Below are 21758 nucleotides of genomic sequence, written 5' to 3' on the forward strand. Positions count from 1 at the left end.
GGGAACATTCCATTTGATCACTTTCCACCAATACTGGAATGTTACTTTGGAATGTTCTCTGAACGTTCTGAAACAAGTAGCATTTAAAATAATGATACATGTCATGTGGGGCTCATGGTTTATGAACATGATTTAAGACCAGATGAGCTAATTCTACTGAAAGAACTTGTTCATAACTTTGAGAGAACCTTGCCAGAACGTTCAGAGAAGTCTTCAAGACTTTTACCTAAATATCCAGGGATCCTCAGAAATGTCTCAAACTTAGAAATTCCTCATGAAATGATCTGAGCTCGTTCAGGTTCACTCGACTGCTCTGGAGGACAATAACAACTCGTTTGGATCTGATTCATGAGGAACCCTAAGAAATCCTCATCATTTAGGTATAATGAGATTTGATCAGCTTTACCTCACCGGTGGAGACTGTTGTGTCCTCAAAGTCTGTCTAAGAGCACTGACAGAAGCATAAGCTTGCATGAGCTCACACACACACACACACACACACACACACACACTCACCTGGCATCAGAGCGGTGATCCACAGCAGAAAGATGTTAGTGTACTCCATAAGTGCATCTGTGAATCCGTCGGTGTGTGTTTGTGTGCATCAGGTCCTCACAGTCAGGTCTGATCGAGTCCTGGAGCACAGCAGAACTTCATCAGAGGAGGAGGAGCTCTCTCTCTCTCTCTCTCTCTGTCTCTCTCTCAATTCAATTCAGTTCAATTCAATTCAATTCAATTCAATATTGCTTTATTGGCATGAATGTAAATTATTGCCAAAGCTCAGTGTACATATATAGAAAAAATAAAATAAACTATAACAAAAAAATGAACATCACAGTAATGGAACTGATTATTATAACATCTTATAATATTAAAATGTAACAAATTATAACATTTGTGTGAACTTTTGATACCAGTCTTTAACTTACATAGAAATACACAAACATACTAAGGATCACTGTGGTGCACAGTAGGGTCAGACACACTGAGGTCACACACACACACACACACACACACACAAACACACACGCACAGAAGGACGCACGCACGCACACACACACACACATATATATACAGTGGTAGACGAAGTACACAAATCAAGTACTTGAGTAAAAGTACAGATACGTATAATAAAATATTACTCCAGTAAAAGTAAAAGTACTCCTTTTTCAATTTTACTCAAGTGAAAGTACAAAAGTACTAAATTTTTTATGTACTTAAGTAAAAAAGTACTGAAAGATAGATGTTTGCAATTTTATATAGGCTAATTTAATTTTATATTAGCACTTTTTTTTTATAATCCTACTGCTCAAAATACCTGGGATTTTTTTCAAAATAACCACTATATGGAGTCAAGATATATTTTTGTTGTTGATATGGACTACACTGATGAGAGTAATGTTCACTGTGAAGCTTACACTGTGATGAACCTGAGAGAAAACAGAGATGACCATCTGATCTTCACCAGTAAGAAAAAAGTATTTTAAAGTTTGTTGTTTTACAGAACATCACAGTTATATATGACATGATAATAAGGCCTGAAGATTTTAAGGAAAACATAATTATATTTTCATAATGATTTTTTCCTTCTCAAACCTTGTCTGGGGTGTAAAAACACCACTGGCCAAACGGGGTGCATCTCTTCCCCTCTTTGATAATTACTGTAGTAACCATGTTCTGAACATCACATCCTTTCTTTTTCTCCCCAGATGTTATATATATATATATATATATATCCAGTGTCGGTTCTACATTGAAATACACCCTGGGCGAGACCCCTTTCGAGGCTGTTGTTCTTAATTGAAGAAATCAGCCAACTTCTTGCCATCTTTTCACCACTTACTAATGTCTTCTTAAAATATTAGTGGTGGCAACTTCTCCCATTACTCTCATTCCTACGGAAAACAAAGCCAGGTGGCACTTTACTTAGTCCTCTGTGAACCAGCTCAGTCCGAATCCTGTCAGTCAGATGTGATGGCCAGTGGGGCTCAGTGGGGGTTTAGCTTCAGGCATTTCTATCAGACAGCATATTGGCATATTACTCAAAACACATAGCAGTGAAAAAACACAGTCCTACTCATAAATTATCAGAAATATTAAAATTACATTAAATTGCAGTTGTCTTGTAGCCCACACACACACACACACACACACACGATATGCACACCTGAAAGCTCATGCTGGGTAGAAGTAGAGGCAAAGAGGTCTTCATCCTCAATATCAGATATTTGTGGAGACATATGTGTAGCGGAGGACGTGGTTGGCTCATCCTGACCAGTGGCAGAGGATGCTCCAAAATATTTTAGAAGTGTCCCTGAAATTGCAATTTAACTGCATTTGAAATCAAAAGACCATAGGATAATGTTTTATAAAGCTAAAACAGCCTAGGGTCAAATTGACTCAAACCATAATAGAAGGGTTACATAAACATGCTCTTACAAACTAAATGTCTGTCATTACACACTATATCCTCCTAGACCCGGAAATAAAAAACATTTATTTATTTCATTTTTTCCCCCATGTCATCACATTGTTTAGAGCATAGAAACAAATAGTAAAAAAATACATTGAAAAATTAAATTTTATTCACGTTATGCTATGGTCACTGGGACTCAGTTGTTTAAAAAAATAAAATGACTTTAAATTATATGTATAGGCAAAAACAAAAACTTTTTGGGTTTCAGGATATTTTTCAACCAAAATTTGTATATCAATCCAACTTTCATGAAGATGCCATTAGGTTACTGCCTCAAATTATACGCATGACACACTTTTAGTTATGACTTGTAAAACTATACTTAGGAAACAATACTTAGCATACTGTGTAGCAAATAAAATGCCGTTGGTTATTTGCAGGGCCTAATGTTAAACCAACTGATGGAAATGATAACTGAACTTGTAACAGTTTTATTGCAAAGCACAATATTATAAATTAGATCTCGTGATTGAGTTGAAACCAAATTATTGTTGTATAAGCATAGCAAGCATCATAGCGAAAAGGTTAACAAAGAGTTATACCCACCACCAATTAACATTAGCCCTTCATTCATGAAATGGATACTGTAATCATACAGAGACAATAGTTGCATACCTTTATCTTTTGCTCGTTTCTCCTCTTCTTCTTTTCTTTTTTTTCGAAATTGGGCACCTGGCTTTGACCTTTTCTTCTCCATCTCTGTTTATTTGGCACTCGACAATCAACAGATTTCTCACCCCCCACCTGTCACTCAGGACCAGAAGTCAAGACTAAAACCAATTCACCTTGATGACCACATAATCGTTTTGTATTACCTAGTTTCATTTGCAGGAACTATAGGCCTGTATTATAACATTATGAATGAAATGTGTGTTATTTGGAAGAAAGTCGAGGTGTGTGACTGACTTTAGCCTATTATTAATTATATTACTAGTGTGGATCCCCCGTCCCCGTCCACCCCCGCCCTGTCCGTTCCATTTGAGAGAGACCCAGAGGTGAAATGTCGCACGCGCCTCTCGCCCCACTCCCTTACACTTCTCTCACAACACAAAGCTTCAGTGTATATTTTCAGCAAGCAGGGGCGCCGGCAGCTGCAGGGAGCGCCAAATTGCCAATTCCACACACAGTGAAATGATATAAATGACGAAAAACCGCTTCGCGACACAGAGGATTTTTTGTTTATCTGCTCGTGCTGCCGCCCCCAATGTGTCACGAAAAAATGACGCCCCGGGCGGCTGCCCGGTTCGCCCGTGCCTAAAACCGCTACTGTATATATCTATATCTATCTATCTATCTATCTATCTATCTATCTATCTATCTATCTATCTATCTATATATATATATATCTATATAAAAATATTTGGACATTATTTATAAAAATTACCTCAAGTTAGCACCAGCATGCCTGCTAGACATTTAGCATTAGCTACAATATTTACTTATTTTCAGTAGCCTACGGTTCTGAATAAACATTCATGTCTGTCTAACGTTACTCGTCTAAAAAAAGCCTCAAGTCCAAATATTCATTTACCACCAATTAACTGTTTGACAAACACTTCCTGCTTCGAGATCTGAATTAAAAAAAAATCTCAAACATACTCCGAAGTCCCGATCTGAATCAACCGAGTCGCGAACATGCTCCGAAGTGCCGATCTGAATCAACCGAGTCGCGAACAGGCTCCGAAGTCCTGATCTGAATCAACCGAGTCGCGAACAGGCTCCGAAGTGCCGATCTGAATCAACCGAGTCGCCAACAGGCTCCGAAGTGCCGATCTGAATCAACCGAGTCGCGAACATGCTCCGAAGTGCCGATCTGAATCAACCTAATCGCGAACAGGCTCCGAAGTCCTGATCTGAATCAACCGAGTCGCGAACAGGCTCCGAAGTGCCGATCTGAATCAACCGAGTCGCGAACATGCTCCGAAGTGCCGATCTGAATCAACCTAATCGCGAACAGGCTCCGAAGTGCCGATCTGAATCAACCTAATCGCGAAAAGGCTCCGAAGTCCTGATCTGAATCAACCGAGTCGCGAACAGGCTCCGAAGTGCCGATCTGAATCAACCGAGTCGCCAACAGGCTCCGAAGTCCCGATCTGAATCAACGGAGTCGCGAACATGCTCCGAAGTGCCGACCTGAATCAACCGAGTCGCGAACAGGCTCCGAAGTCCTGATCTGAATCAACCGAGTCGCGAACAGGCTCCGAAATGCCGATCTGAATCAACCGAGTCGCCAACAGGCTCCGAAGTGCCGATCTGAATCAACCGAGTCGCCAACAGGCTCCGAAGTCCCGATCTGAATCAACGGAGTCGCGAACATGCTCCGAAGTGCCGACCTGAATCAACCGAGTCGCGAACAGGCTCCGAAGTCCTGATCTGAATCAAGCGAGTCGCGAACAGGCTCCGAAGTGCCGATCTGAATCAACCGAGTCGCCAACAGGCTCCGAAGTCCCGATCTGAATCAACGGAGTCGCGAACATGCTCCGAAGTGCCGACCTGAATCAACCGAGTCGCGAACAGGCTCCGAAGTGCCGATCTGAAAACTTCGACCAAAGAATGTAAAAAATAATTATATTTCTATAATAACTCTAACTCTACAACTCTTTGAAAGACTCAGGTCACGTATCTAAGAATAAATCGCTATAGTAAAAGAGAAATAATAATAGGAGTGAAGTTTCCTACCACTCTGCTGTGTTTGGTCCTCAGGCGCATCTGATGCTTAGCGGCGCGTCTCCGCCCCTCACACGCGCGTTTACAGCGCTAAATTAATCATCCTTGCTAATTATTATACATTTACTTGTCAGCTTCAGGTACTTCATTTGTTATTGTTCAATTAACTGTTTGAAACAAAAAAAGGTTGTATTTCAGTAATAATTCTAAAGTATCACAATAAAATATATAAAATAAATAATAAAAAATCTGATTTTCAGTTACAATAATTAATCCTAAATTCCGACATTAATAACTTACTTTTAGCAACATCATACGCACGCGCTCACAAGATCTCCCGGTTCTTACTTCTGGAGACTCGCACTAAACGGTTCATTTGAATCAGTGAGTGGTCGACTCCAGAACAGCTGCAATCGGATCATTCTAATTCGTAAACGAATCGTTTGGTGCGATTCGCGATCCGATTTAAAAGTTTATTTTGAAAAGACTCAGTTCGTTCATGATGAATCAGACACCGCTTCTGAGTGTCGAAGCACGTGATATAGGGAGTAACGATATGTTTTATGAAATGTAGTGAAGTTAAAAGTACGATCTTATGCTTTGGAATGTAGTGAAGTAAAAGTAAAAGTTAATCCATAAAACTACTCCAGTAAAGTACAGATACTTGAAAAATGTACTTAAGTACAGTAACGAAGTAAAGCTACTCCGTTACTGTCCACCACTGTATATATATATATATAAATTTAGTAAATCATTTTAAATGCACATGAATCAGACCGAGTGCACTTTAATCAGGCAGGCGGGGAAGAGCGCTATCAAAGCCACGCCCCCTAGGACAGTGACGCAACAATGTAGGAGACAGATCAATGAAGACATTTTTTTTACAAATTGGGTGTAGGATGGATCAGTCAATTTTAAAATGTTATTTAATATTTAAATTAATTCGAGCCGATTTTGTAAAATATATAACATTTTGCTCTTGCTTCAAAACTAAAGAAAGTATGAGTGGGTTTGTGTACATTAATACATTAATATCTGTGTGCCCGGTGAGAACAATTGGTTGCTAAGTTGTTCTTTAAGGGTTTTGGGTGTAATATGGTGTATAGATATTGCTTGGGTGCGTCCTTGAAATTTCTACGTTTTTTTTTTTTATCTTACTATGGTCCAATTAAAGTATCAGTACACATTTTCTTAACAAAAACGATTTAAGGAAAAATTGATGTCTGGAACATGAATGCAATTATTCACCCCAAAAATGAAAATTTGCTGTTATTTCACTCAGCCTCATGCCATCTAAGATGTAGATTAATTCATTTCTTCATCAGATTTGAAGAAGTGTAGCATTGCATCACTTGCTCATCAATGGATGTGAATGGGTGCCGTCAGAATGAGAGTCCAAACAGCTGATAAAAACATCACAATAATCCACAGCACTCCAGTTCTGACTGTCTGACCTATAGACTGGAGTGCTGTGGATTATTGTGATGTTTTAATCAGCTGTTTGGACTCTCATTCTGACGGCACCCATTCACATGCATTGGTGAGCAGGTGATAAAATGTAGTGCTGCTATATTCTGTATGAGACCAATACAAAGGAGTTAACACGCATCAAAACTGGACAAATTTGATTTGATTGGTGTCTTACTGTAAAAGGTGCAGAAACTTATTAAACATTACTATCATTTTTCCAAAATCGGTGTTTAAAAGTTTGATTCGAGCATGTTTAAGAACATATAAAATTCTAAATATACAGATAAAAAATTAAGATTCAAATTAATACAAAATAAAATGACAATAATCCAATAATTTATATATATTTTTGCAAATTCATAATATAAATATATAAATTCATAGCCATTCGATTATTATTATCATTACTACTGGTTTTTATTTTGTATTCATTTTAATAATGTTTACTTTATTTTTTTTAATTAACCAAGCCATATGTGTGGTATTCTACATTTATGTTCATTATTAAAAATAAAGCTTAAAATAAAAATGATTAAAACCAATAAAAGTAGTGATTATTAAAAAAAAAATAATAATTATAGATGTAATTGGCTTTTTCAAATATTTAAAAAGTAGTACGTATAACTATAGTGAGTAGAAAAAAAAGAATATTTTAACATAAGAAACTCAATATTTTACGAATAGTATTTTACACATTTATAAAATATATTTATAAAATACATGAAAACATATAGCTCCCATGGCATCTAAAAGACTAAAAACCCTGGTCTAATGCACAAATACAATTTTTTTTTTATCTATGGCATGATATTAATAATAAAAAAAAAAAAAAACATTAATGACTGATAATGTTCAAACGTAGTGATTCCTCGCTGGATGTGCACTTGGGGAACGGAGTACTTCGAGGAAGCTCTTTTAATGTAACACACGATGATAGCAGTTTACATCTTGACTTTATTTCCAATAACATCCACAATTCAGTGCAGCTAGAGAAGACGCGTTATAAAGCAGTGCGGATGAGATCAGTAAATGCACTACACAGAAATGATTTATTCAGTATTGCTGTATCCGCTCCCAAGTCTCGGATTGCAGGGTCCTCTTAACACTGACTTGAAAGCGTTTCCCTCAAACGGAGTCCTTTGCTTTAAACATAATAAGTTCCTGAGTTTCCGCCGATATTATTGAGCCCAGTTTGGTCATCGTACAAATACAACACTGTTCACATCGTAGGAAATTAAATTATCCACTGAAAAACGGCGAAAAAAAAAAAAAAAATGGAACGGAATTGAACGAACAAAGTAAAGAGAGAAGAAAATAATTACAGGTATTTGTGACTGGCACACCCCATCTCCACATGGACCAATAAGATTCGCTTCTCTAAGCCCCTCCCCCATGCAGATGTGCTCACTAGCACCTCCAGCTCTGATTGGCTGGAACATCCGCCCATCAGGCTCCAGTCGGTCCAAACTGGGAGAGAGCGTCTCAGTTCTCTCCCGTTCTCTTTAAACTCAGTCTTTTCTCTCTTTCATGGCTTCCTCTCCGTCTCCTCAGGTCTTTCTCATCATCCGGCGCGTCTGCCAGGCTTGGAACTTGCTGTACGCCGCCTGAAGCATTTCCTCCAGGTGACCCGTTAGCTGTCGCAATCACAAAACACAGGACAGTATTGAGCTTCAAAATACTGATGCATGAGAAATAGTTCGATTGCATGACCTTGCAATGCTTGTAAACCCTCGTAAACGTTCACGCAATACGAATAAAATATCAAAGAGACGGAAAAAATCAACATCATACAGTACAAGCTGTTTTTATTAAACCCTCATTAAAAGTGTAATAACTCATCAGTCAGCGGTCAAAACAGAATAAACATACAATATTTAGTTTCAATAATATTGGTTCTTTGGTATTTTGGTTTATGGGGAGATTTTATGATGCTAGATATTATTTAAATGATGCACCTTTTAATCTTTAACACAAATATTAGAAAAACGAATTGTGGTAAACATACAAATATATTTTTTAAAGGTGTTCAGATAATAATTATAATTATTTCTAACAGGTATTGCATTTTTATTTAAACTGCATGAAAGACTGCTTCATTGTGGCTGATTTGTAGATTATACTTTTTTTAATTTTTGTTTTCATATTTCCCAGTTATTTTTTGACTGCAAAGATCAGCATTTTCAAATCATGTCCACATTTTTTAAGTCACAAAAATAAAATGTAAACAAATGAAAATCTAACCACTGAATTGAACATGAAATGATTAATTCTGGGCTGTCTTTCTAATGATCATTAATTATTCATGTAGTGCAATCCATTACAGTAAATGGAGGGGGCGTGGCCAGAGGCGTGGCCTTACATTAGAGCTCAAATACTGCCGTTGTATCTTCTCTTGAAAGGGGCGGAGCTTCGTCACCTGGAATTTCTCCAGGTTAGATTTCATCTTTATCACCTGGTGAGCAGAAAACACAAATCACATTGCAACAAAATAACACTACGGAGTATACTAGTGAAATATTAGAAACTGAAGCTGCACTTCTTCACCTTTTCCTCCAGGAAAGGAGTGCTGACGGGGAAACATGACCAGAAGTGTCGGAGCAGCTCTCCAGCGGCCATGTATAAGTGCTTCAGCTCGCTCTGAACATCAGTGGGCACTAATTCTACATAAACACACACCAAAAGAGCATGCATCGGTAAAATGAGGTTTGCATTCCAATCTCAGCTGAAGCAACATTTGAGATGATGATGGGATGAACAGACAGCTGAGGTCAAACACTGACGGTTAATGGTCTGCTGGCCTCCGCCCTGCATCAGGACTCCTCCAGGTGACAGCGATATGATGGCGGAGCTCGCCGCACTGCTGGACATCACCTGGAACAGGCCGGAGATATCATGTAATCACACGCAGCACCCAGGACTGTTAGTCCCAGACTTCAGTGGAGTACCTGCGTCAGACGGGGTTTATAGCTCCTCATCTCCTGCTGGATGATGCTGATGGAGTTGATCATGTCCTGACTGGTGGTGTACTGCTGCGACTGAAGAGGAACCGGGCCGTGGGAATATCTTCAGGGAACAAATGAAAGATACAGAACACTTGATATGAAGATGCACCGACTGCAGTGAACAGGTGCTGGGTGTTTACCTGTCTGATTTCTTCAGGTTCAGAGAGATGGTCTTACGCCCGGAGTCACCCTGCAGGTCGTCATACTCTATAGCTTCCTGTAACTTTACCTGAAGAGACACAGAAAGAGAGTGCTTCTCCTCTATTTTTCAATATCAATAGGAGGTTATGAACAGCACACGATGAGCTGAAATGCACCTTTTTGATTGGCGGCTGGAAGAGATCTGAATCTCTGGAGTTCCCATCAGTGCTGCTGGTCTCACTGACCTGATCACTGGGAGCTTCCCTAAACAACACACACACCCAGAGAATATTATATCTGAGACACTCACACACACACACTCACACACTGAGCTCTCGATGAACAGCTGAAGCGCACACACACACACACACACTCTCACTCACTCACACGCACACACACACACACACACACTCTCACTCACTCACTCACTCACTCACTCACTCACACACACACTCACTCTCTCACACACACACACTCTCACTCACTCTCTCACTCTCACACACAGTCTCTCTCACTCACACTCTCTCACACACACACACACACACTCTCTCACTTACACACACACACACTCTCACTCACTCACTCACTCACTCACACACACACTCACTCTCTCACACACACACACTCTCACTCACTCTCTCACTCTCACACACAGTCTCTCTCACTCACACTCTCTCACTCTCTCACACACACACACACACTCTCTCACTTACACACACACACTCTCTCACTCACTCACACACTCACTCACTCACTCACACACTCACTCACACACACACTCTCTCACTTTCTCTCACTCACTCTCACACACACACACACACACACACAGTCTCACTCACTCTCTCACTCTCAAACACACACACTCTCTCACTCACACTCTCTCACTCTCTCACACACACACACACTCTCTCACTTACACACACACACTCTCTCACTCACTCACACACTCACTCACTCACTCACACACTCACTCACACACACACTCTCTCACTTTCTCTCACTCACTCTCACACACACACACACACACACACAGTCTCACTCACTCTCTCACTCTCAAACACACACACTCTCTCACTCACACACTCTCACTCACTCACACACACACACACACACACACTCTCTCTCACTCTCTCACACACACACTCTCACTCACTCTCACTCTCTGTCACACACACACACACTCTCTCAGACACACTCACGGTTTGCGCAGGCCGGCCGCCAGCACCATGGCACTGTGATGGTTGAAGCGTTTGATTATGGCACAGTTGCTGTTCTCTCTCAGAGACTTGTTTGAGGAGTTTGATGGAGTGGGAACTGTAGCTGTGCCGTAACCCTTCAGAGACACACAGATGTCAACAAAACACTCGACACGCAGAGGAAGTGTGTCTCACAGTTAAACATCCCGCACCTCATCTAGTGTTTTATCCTCCAGAGAAAGCAGGTCCACCATGGGGTTCTTCACTCCCTGCGTCACCATCGATTTCAGGCCTGAAGAATGCAGAGAAACAGAAAGACATGGAAGCATGGAAGACTCCTTCAGAGTTCAGAGCATCTCATGAAGACTTGATCAGATGCAGTACCCTTCTCGTCCTGTTTGGCACACTCGGAGAAGATGTCCTGCAGACCCGTGCTGATCCGGTCTCTGTGGAAGTAATGCGACTGGAAGAACCGCGTCCAGAACTCCTTCTCCGTCATGTTGTGAGGAACATTCTCCGCATATTTCTGCTTGACTGTGCACAGAAAAGAGCATCGGATTTGTCCTTTTAATATTGTGTTTCTAGCACATTCTCAGCATCGGTGGATCATAGTCATGAAGTTAAAATTCATAGTGTTTAAATAAAGGTCACATTAAATTATGGCTTACTAAGCCATAGAACTTATGAGATACTAGTTAACAAAAAAATCATAATTATAACAGAAGTCACAAAAAAGAAAAGAAAATACAAGATGAAAAAAAATGTAATTAAATAAAAAAAACTATATATATATATATTAGGGGTGTAACGGTTCACAAAATTCACGGTTCGGTTCGATACGATACACTGATGTCACGGTTCGGTTCGGTTCGGTTCGATACGTTTTAGATACAGCAAAATGTAAAAACATCTCAACTTTTCAGAATGCCGCAAGCGCACCGCGGGTCATGTGACAAGAACCAACCAATCAGCTTCATCCTTTCCCGTAACAACGTTGAGAGCTCAGCCAAGATGAAGGATCAGCTGATCATAGTTGTATATGGATTGCAATTTTGAAATAAATTTAGTAGCAGAGCTACTGCAAGCGATTTTTAGAGCTGCAAATCCATTTTTCCTTTGCTGAAATTTCCGCGTCTCATGGAGAGAGCACGTCATTGTTGCTTAGCAAAGACAGACGCCTCATGAGCGCTTCTGCCCGAGCGCTTTGGAAAGGAGGAGAAAGACGTGCTTAGCGTTTTCCATGCGTTTTTAGGCACGATATGTGAACGGCCCCTAAGGCGCTCGCTCACTCAGCACGCGCTGAAGGCTCGTTGCAAAATGTCTAATGCATTTAACAGACCAGAAATATAAGATCCTAAAATAACCAACAGGTCTGGTGTTTGGGTTGGATTCCCTGTAAGCTATAGTGTCTAAATGCTGCAGGGATAGTTTGCTGCGTGCATGTTTCTCCTTTTTTTCGTCTTTTCCCAGATAGTACTGACGCATATATCCCAGATATTCCCGCTGGTGTTTTTTTTTTTTTTTTTTTTTATTCCCGCTGGTGTACCCTGTCATGTTGCAGATGCGACATACCGTTGTTTTTTTATCCACCACTCTCTTGCCATCACCATTATAGCTTAAAGGGAATCCAAAGTGCACCCAAACACCAGACCTGTTGGTTATTGGAGGATCTTCTCATTTCTAGTCTGTTAAACGCATTGGCTATTTTGCAACGAGCCTTCAGCGCGTACTGAGTGAGCGAGCGCCTGCTGAGTAGCCTAACATAAACATATAAGATGGTGTTTTTTTCTTCTTCGGGAGTGTCAGGGGCGTTGCCTGTTACGTCGTTTGGGTTATTGGGCTACCTTGTTGAACGCATATCATTATATTTCTATCTCTCTCTCTTTTTTTTTTTTTTTTCCAAATATAATTAATTACTCCAACGAACCGTTCGGTATACATAATGCGTACTGCGTACCGAACCGAAAGCGTCGTACCGAACGGTTCAATACGAATACGCGTATCGTTACACCCCTAATATATATATATATATATATATGTATGAGATAAAAATCATTATGACAAAACTAAATTATGAGATAAATTAAGACATTGAAGTTGTATTTAATTGTGAAATTTATTTTGAGATTAAAAAGTTTAAATTCTTAAATTAAATTAAAAATCATAATTATGACAAAAGTCAAAATCAGGACAATCAGACAGAATTTTAACAAAAGGGAAAAATTATGAGATAAAAAGTCATAACTGTGAGAAAGGCTGAAACTATGAAGCCTATGAAAAAAATTAAAAACTATATAGCATTTGTCAGATTTATTAATTTTCATCTGATCTTTATGACTGCTATATATAGGGTGGAATTGAAACAATGTAACAAGATGCTCGATTAAGAGAGAGATACAGTACTTCATTCTCTCAATACAGAAAGTTATCAGTCAAAAGCATCATGCTTTTATTCTTAACTTATGAGCATCCATATCAGCTAGTGTGCCACCTTAGAAGAAGACAGAGCCCTAGGGTTTGGAACGGAGCCGTTATAGTGTTAGCTGGAGGAAGATCGTGATGTTTCTCACCTGTGGGGTAGGTTCTGAAGATGGACTCGATGATGTCTGTGGTCAGATTATAGCGCAGGCCGTTGCAGCCGTCCGTCTGCGGTCTGATGTCGGCCTGTAAACACAGAGACAACGGTTTACAATAGAAGTGCGCTTGACAAACTGTCCGTGTCATGATGCATTTGAACTCACCAGGAAGGCAGCAGAGATGCCCACTTCCTGTTTGTTGTTGGTGTTGTTGTTGATGGAGAGGGAGTGGTCCGGTGAGCTCAGGCTCAGCCGATTGGTCCAGAACTCCTCGGCACTGATCACCTGACTCACTACTAAGTCCTTATAGAGCTGGAACAGAACGGGGTCTTCCTGCAACATCCTGAAACATCAAACATCAGCTGAGATCAGCACAGAGAGAGACTGGTGGCCAGTTTGACAGTGTTCGGGTGAGCGGTCACCTGTTCTTCTCCTCTAGCTCTTTATTGGCTTTCTTCTTGAACTTGGGCAGCAGCTGCTGGAGGAGGTCTTTGGTGGTCTCTCTGTCCTTCAGTGCTGTGCTCTCATTGGTGAAATGAAAGGTGGTGCTTTCTCCCGTGTGGAGAACAAGCTGAAGCTGGATCTTCGCCTTCCCATCAGGACTGATCTTCTGACCTGCATACGAGGGAAACAAAACCGAACGAGCTTTAGGATCACACCACCAACTCTGGTTTAAAGCAGAAATCATGAAAATATGATGATTTCTGAGTATTATCAGTGTTGTGCATGTTGCATGTTGCATGTGGAAACCGTGATGCATGTTTTTCAGGAATCACAGATGAATAAAATAAATAAACTTTATTTGCATTATAATTTCTTCGCGGTGACTTCTGATCAATTTAATGCATCCTTGAAGAATAAAAGTATTAACAGAGTTGTCACATAGACATAAAATCATGAACATACCATATTTGCAATATCATATATTACTATATTTAACGTGTTTGGGTCTTTACTTGCAAGCTCTGGGTCTGGTTAGCTAACATAAATATAAAACAACTTTTATGAACAGACTGGAGCACTATTATTAATAATAATAGGATGAATTACTGATAAGCCGTATTCCTGATGATGCGCGTGTTTGCAGTAGACCAATCACAACAGACTGGGTCATCGTCCGACCAATCAGAGCTGAGTAACATTATGCATCCAACGAATCGTCATGCATATTTTAAGAAAATTAAATTGCATGCATGTAAACCTGCTGTAAGGGACTCCCGAAACTAAACCTTTCATTTCATTCAGAGTTGAATCTAAACTCACAGCGGATGTCGGCGTACAGGTGGCTGACGGTGAAGCGGTCCTTCCCTTCGGGACCCCAGGCGATCCTCTCCGCCATCAGGTACAGAGTCCCGTCCTGTTTCCTCTGACGGACCCTCTTCACCACCAACAACACCTCCTCAGACAGAGACGCCATGGCTTCAGGAAGAAAGGGAAGAATCTGATCAATCGATGCAGGACACAGAGTTTATAGACGGCTCATCACATCATTTAAAACCCGTTAGAAACCTGAGCAGTGCCGTGAAGGACGATGTGGCGTTTACAGCCCATAAAACACCTAAAAACATCAGAAGATCAGATTCAGAACCGATCTCAAATTAGATCCATATCTGATATAACAGCAGATTCAGATCAGACTCTGGATTTAGATTCAGTTCAGTTCAGATTAGATGTGATAGATTCGGACTGAGAACTGAACTGATATTAAATCATATTCTAAATCATAAGAGAAGAGATGTTAAACCAGATATGATTCAGATTAGGATCTGATCAGATTCATTTTAAGATCTGACATTAGAATTTGATGGAGAATCAGATCACAATAGATATAAAATTAGATATTCAGATCAGAATCAGTTTAAGACCTGATATTAAATTATATTCTGAATCAGAACAGACATGAAATCACACATTAGAAATAAATTCAGATCAGACTCAGAAATGAAACCAGATTCGGTTCAGATCGGATATGACCGATTCAGACTGAAAACTGATATTAAATCATATTTTAAATCATAAAAGAAGAGATACTAAAACAGATATAGTTCAGATGAAATCAGATTAGGATCAGATTAATTTTAAGACCTGATATTAGAGAATCAGACCAGAACAAATAATAGATTCTGATCAGACTCAGATTAGGACCCGATCAGATTCAGAATCAATTTTAGACCTGATATTAAATCACATTCTGAATCAGGACAGAACAGACATGAAATCACAAATGACAATGAATTCAGTTTAGGAAAAGATATTAAACCAGATTCAGTTCAGATCAAATGTGACAGATTCTGACTGAGAAAAGACAATAAAATCATATTCTGATTCAGAATATGATTTTATTGTATTTTCATATTTCATATCATATTCTAAATCATAAAAGACGAGACATTTAACCGGATAGGATTCAGATTAAATCAGATTAGGATCAGATCAGATTCAGAATCATTTTAAGACCTGATATTAAATCATATTCTAAATCAGGACAGAACATACATGAAATCACACATTAGAAATAAATTCAGATAGAAGGAAGAAATAAAACCAGATTCGGTTCAGATTGAATATGACAGATTCGGACTGAGAATTGATATTAAATCATATTCTGAATCGGAACAGAAGAAACATTAAACCGGATAGGATTCAGATTAAATTATATTCAGATCAGATCAAATTCAGATTAACTTTAAAAACTGACATTGCATTAGATGGAGAATCAGATCACAACAGATATTAAATTAGATATTCAGATCAGAATCAGATTAGGATCCGATCAGATTCAGAATCGGTTTAAAACCTGATATTAAATCATATCCTTAATCAGGACCGAACAGACATGAAATCACACACTAGAAATAAATTCAGATTAGGAAAAGAAATTAAACAGATTCAGTTCAGATCGAATATGACAAATTCAGACTGAGAAGGTATAATAAATCATATTCTGAATCAGCACAGAAGACCTGATATTAAATCACATTTGGAATCAGGACAGAAAAGATATTATATAGGACATGACAATAAGTTCAGATCAGACTCAGAATCGAAATGAATCCGGATTCGGTTCAGATCAGATGGCTAACAGCACTAGCACACATCCCCTATTCTTCCAAAAAACCTTTACTAAAGACAATAAACTGAGACTCACTTTCTGTATATGTAAAATAAAGACCCTAAACTACTAGTTCTTAAAGTCAGACACATTTCAAACATAAAAAACACAGTTTAAACACATTTAAAGGCGATGAATCTGAAATCTGCGTCTGGAAGCTAAACTCATGCACACAGCCGGTGACTTTCATTAAAGTGCTTTGTTTCAATACAATAAACCCTCACCTGGCGCTCCACGGCTGCTGAAGCCGAGGCCTCAATATTGATCTTGTGGTAAGTGGAGTGAAACCAGTTGAAATGACAGTATTTGTGTTTTATTTACACTCGTTACAGACAGCGTGAGTGACAGCAGCTCCCAGATCCGCCATAGACACAGAGTGAAGCCGGAAACCGTAGCGCGCTTCCTAATGACGGTTACAAAACGGGACAGATTTCAAAATTAAAGATCTGGATATGGCCAAATGGATCCAGGTTTTATAATATTATATAAAATAATATGAAATAAAATGATATAATATTAAACTCACTGTTTTCCAGTTATAAAACTTTTATTATATATTGTATTTTATTTTGAAAAGCAACGTGAGTTTTATTTTGACAGAAGACGCGCTCGTCTTTCGCTCCTCAAGTTCTGTCAGGAGTAATGGAATGATTTATTATTATTATTTTTTTTACAATATTTTTCTACTGTTCATCTTACATATTTTGTACAATATTATTCGCATACGCTAGTTTCTGATCTATAATAAAATAATAATAATAAAATAATTAGCTGAAATACATTTTATGTGTGTTTACATGTTTTAAGACAGTATATATATATATACATATATATATATATATATATATATATATATATATATATATATATATATACATATATATACACATATATATATATATATATATATATATATATATATATATATATACACACATATATATACATATATATATATATATACATATATATACACACATATACATATATATACACATATATATATATACTGTCTTAAAACATGTATATATATATATATATATTTTTTTTTTTTTTTTTTTTTTTTTTTTTAGGTATAATTGATATATATATATATCAATTATACCTCCATCCTGACAGGAATAGAGTGCCATATAAATACAGGAAGTCAAAGTCACAGAATTAGAGTTTATTAAATTAGGTACAAATACATGATCCAAAATGCAGATTATAAAGTAGATTCCTTTTCTTTTAACGGAGTAAGTAAAATGTTATTAAACATATAAATGGTAGAAATACTGAACAAGAATATACATTCACAATTAGGTCGCTACATTATTGACAGGCGCAGGTGAATAATCTGGACCAGAAGACATCTTCCACTCGGTGTAAACTTCACAACACGATCTTGAATGAACTGCAGAAGAAGATTGGAGTCAGTGAGGAGAAATCAGGAGAAATCAGATGCCTTCGAGTGTTGGGAAGAAGACTCACTTCTGAACAAAAGACAGGACACTTCACACTAACAACATTCAGAAGTGCAAAAGGTGTGAATTAGGTGTGTAAGTGATGCTTTATGCGTTTCATAATTATTGTGCTGAAATAAAGAAATGTGATGTGGTCATGTAAGCTAAATAAAATAAAAGTGTTAGATAAAACAAAACAAATAGAAATGTTGCCTTGGTAACACAGAAAATAAAAATACATGATAATACAATTAATTCAATTACTTAAACTGAAATTATATAATTGAATAATGAAATTAATGAATTAAGCTGTGTGGAAATATTAAAAATGACAGGCACAACAAAATTACTAAAACTGAATGAATGATAACAAAGATTGAAAACTGAAAATATAAAAATAAAATCTAATTAAAAATATTAATAAATACTGTTTTATATATATATATATATATAGAAACATTAAATAACTGCATGATCAGCTAAATGTGTCTTTCAAGTCGACATACAACAATTAGAAACTAAATAACTTTAATTAAATTAATAAATAAAGCTATATAGATTCTAAAAATTAACAAATATTATTAAAATGTGAACAACTAAGAAAAAAGCAAAAGCACTATTTTGTCTAACAAAAAACAAGCTAAAGTATTTTAAAGTTAAAGCTAAAGTAATTGCAAGTAAAATAAGTTTAAGTTAAAGCACTACAAATACAAAAATAAAATTTAAATTAAAGTTAAATAGAAATATTTACAATATTGAAATGTAACAAAATTGGTTTAAGTTAAAGCACAACAAATACTAAAATAAAATACAGAAATAAAAATTAATTTAAGCTAAATAGAAATATTTAAAATGTTGAAATGCAAATAAATAAGTTTATGTAACAAATATTATTAGAATGCGAACAACTAAGAAAAATGGCAAAGTACAAAACAAAATGACAAAAAAGAGCTAAAGGAAAACTTTGTGTGTCTGTGTGTGTGTGTGTCTGTGTGTGTGTGTGTGTGTGTGTATATATATATATATATATATATATATTTTTTTTTTAATTAGAACAAGGGCAGCTAAATATCTGGACCGTCCAGTTTTCCCCTTTTCAATAAAAAGCTAAACTCTGTCACCTGACAAAATCAGGAGATCTGGAGATGACGTGCTGAAACTCGGAGAGATTGACCGTCCCGTCCTTATCGATGTCGGACTCCTCCAGGATCTGCACAGAGAGGTTTGTTCACATTAGTGAAGATCGTCTGACAGCCGTCTGTCATTGGTGTGTCGCACACTCACGTTACTAATGAGCTGTCTCATCTCCTCGGCGGTCAGACGGGTGTCGTCCGTCTCCCCGGTCAGACAGTTCACCAGCTCCTCCAGGTCTCCAGCATCAAGCGTCCCGTCGTCGTCGAAATCTGCAGCACAACAACCGTTCATACTGAGCACTCAATCTCAATACTGAGAGCAATCCGGCTATTACCGAAGATTCGGAAAGCGTAGTGGGACTTGATTTCCAGCGTGGCAGAATCACTGAAGGCACTCAGGAGGTCCAGGAAATCCTCAAAGCTCAAGCTGCCGTCCTTCGGGTCAGAGGTCGAGAAGACCTGGCACAGCCTTTCCCTGAAGGGGTTAGCCTGGGACAGCCAATAAAAACACCCGATGTATCTAAATCTGGAAGGATACTGTATATCGATACGTGTCTGCAGTACTTCATCTGTTACCTTCAGTTCAGGAAGTGTGAGGATCTTGTCCTTGGACACTCTGGAGCTGTACGGTCCACTTCCTCCGCCCTGGAGCTCAGAGAATATCTTGTGTGCCCTGAACAAACACATGATGATGAGAGGTTTATAATGCGATGACATTCAAACATCTGAAGCATTAGTTACTATACACTCTCAGCAACTAAACTTTTGAGTAGTTTAGCTCAACAACTAATCTACTTTACAGGGAATGCCAAGACAAAACACACTAATATATAGATATAATATACATAATATATATATAAACTAATTGTTGGTTATTCAAATTAAGCTAAAGTGAGTTATTGATTCTAGATGAAAAATTTGAAATGTTGTCTAAATGAATTAAGTTTAATACTGCTAAAACTGAAACAAAATAAAGGTAAACGTTGAATTAAACGTTAAATTTAAAATGTTGAATTGCAAATAACATAAGTTAAAGTACTAAAAATACTAAACTAAAATAATGAAATAAAAATAAAATAAAGCTAAATAGAAATTTAAAATGTTGAATTGCAAATAAAATAAGTTTAAGTTAAAGTACTAAAAATACTAAAATAAAATACTGACATTAAAATAAATGAAAGGTAAATAGAAATATTTAAAATGTTGAAATGTAACAAAATAAGTTTAAGCGGAAGTACTACAAATACTAAAACTGAAATAAAAATAAAGGTAAATAGAAATATTTAAAATTTTTGAAATGCAAATAACATAAGTTTAGGTTAAAGTACTACAAATACTAAAATAAAACAATGAAATAAAAATAGTTTAAAGGTAAATAGAAATATTTAAAATGTTGAAATGTAACAAAATAAGTTGAAGCTGAAATTCTACGAATACTGAAACTGAGATAAAAATAAATGAAAGGTAAATTTAAATATTTATAAATGTTGAATTGCAAATTACACAAGTTTAGGTACTATAAATACTAAAATGAAATAAAATAAAAGGTAAACAGAAATATTAAAAAACTAATAAATGTTTTACATTAATTTTTAAAAGTAGGTTTTCTCGCTATTCCTCACCTGAACACAAACTAATGAGAAACAGACCAAACTGTGCAGTCAATACTCACAGTTAATACTCGCAGACATCATAACACAGAATATGCTGAATGTGACGTCACGACTGTACTTACAGTAGGATCTCTTGCTTTGTGAGGAATGTGAGCTCCTGTGTAAACAAGAATACAAAAATATATATACACTAAAGGGACTCGTTGCTATATAGCACAAAGGATAAAGGTTAAATAGATAAACATAGATTTAAATAATATTAAATATAAATATGTTTTTCAAAACTGTGTCTCACCTGATACTCTGACAGAAGATCTTTGGCTAATTTGCTCGATGCTCCCCCCATCACCCTCTGCTTCTGTTCACTTTAAACTATAATAAAGTCGAGTAATGCTACTATTGTTTCATAAAAACCGAGTTAAGCGGCTGAAGTTCTGATGTTTTCAGCGAAACGCCAAAACAAACTTTGGTCGCTTCCGCTTCCTGGATGACGTCATTTACTACGAGAACAAACTTCTAATTGTGCTGCGAAGTCCAAAAAAAAAAAAAAAAAAAAATGTGCTGCGAAGTCCACAATATTTATTTAGTTAATTAGTTATACAAATAAATACCTTTTAGTTATAAAAAACCTTAACTTCTACATATTTGAAAGCACAATAAAACAGCTGCGTTTTATGTGAACTAGACATTTGCACTTTTTTATTATCCTAATTAGTCTCTAATTTTAGGTATTTAATATCTAATTATTTCCAGGAGCATCTTACTCATCGTTATTGTTAGGTATAATGTAACTATGTTATATAATTATATTATTCTGACCAAATGTTGGGAAGGAAAATACCTTAAATTATTAATTTAGTCTCACGTTGCACTGACTTTGATCTGTAGTTCGCTTATTATTTCAGAAGGTGGCATCATATCACATAA

At 37.3% G+C, this 21758-nt stretch overlaps 4 protein-coding genes across 12 annotated transcripts in view; 1 reads left to right on the top strand and 3 right to left on the bottom strand.

Annotated features, from left to right (window-relative positions):
- LOC113066593 (integrin alpha-11-like) overlaps window positions 1-3151 on the bottom strand; it is a 38741-nt gene extending 35590 nt beyond the window's left edge. The window contains exons 1-4 of the mRNA XM_026238513.1: window positions 3092-3151; window positions 2168-2314; window positions 1927-2015; window positions 517-635 (exon numbers count right to left, since the gene is read on the bottom strand). Of these exons, the coding sequence (XP_026094298.1) occupies window positions 517-565 (49 nt within the window). The 5' untranslated portion in view covers window positions 566-635; window positions 1927-2015; window positions 2168-2314; window positions 3092-3151. The remainder of the gene's footprint in view (window positions 1-516; window positions 636-1926; window positions 2016-2167; window positions 2315-3091) is intronic.
- The window catches only part of LOC113066589 (neogenin-like), a 1074835-nt gene that overhangs the window by 309477 nt on the left and 743600 nt on the right, over window positions 1-21758 (top strand). The gene's annotated exons all lie outside the window — the stretch shown is intronic.
- Window positions 7548-17034, bottom strand: LOC113066598 (general transcription factor IIH subunit 1-like). The gene is made up of 15 exons (XM_026238524.1): window positions 16865-17034; window positions 14792-14947; window positions 13951-14143; window positions 13694-13871; window positions 13523-13616; window positions 11337-11486; window positions 11165-11244; window positions 10956-11089; window positions 9933-10020; window positions 9756-9844; window positions 9559-9676; window positions 9394-9484; window positions 9158-9273; window positions 8973-9065; window positions 7548-8247 (listed from the first exon to the last, which is right to left on the bottom strand). Exons 2-15 carry the CDS (start codon window positions 14943-14945, stop codon window positions 8161-8163), a joined length of 1665 nt encoding a protein of 554 aa, XP_026094309.1. The 5' UTR covers window positions 14946-14947; window positions 16865-17034; the 3' UTR covers window positions 7548-8160.
- LOC113066611 (calcium and integrin-binding protein 1) lies at window positions 17790-21324 on the bottom strand. 2 transcript variants are annotated; one of them, XM_026238547.1, is made up of 7 exons: window positions 21127-21324; window positions 20954-20988; window positions 19795-19891; window positions 19554-19707; window positions 19370-19488; window positions 19207-19295; window positions 17790-18036 (listed from the first exon to the last, which is right to left on the bottom strand). In XM_026238547.1, the coding sequence occupies exons 1-7, from the start codon at window positions 21175-21177 to the stop codon at window positions 18015-18017; spliced, it is 567 nt and encodes a 188-aa protein (XP_026094332.1). In that variant the 5' UTR covers window positions 21178-21324; the 3' UTR covers window positions 17790-18014. The 2 variants fall into 2 exon arrangements, with proteins under 2 accessions (XP_026094332.1, XP_026094331.1); XM_026238546.1 differs by having other exon boundaries at window positions 17790-18115.

The sequence above is a fragment of the Carassius auratus genome, chromosome 50 (genome assembly GCF_003368295.1).
Source record: "Carassius auratus strain Wakin chromosome 50, ASM336829v1, whole genome shotgun sequence".
NCBI classification, from domain to species: Eukaryota; Metazoa; Chordata; class Actinopteri; order Cypriniformes; family Cyprinidae; genus Carassius; species Carassius auratus.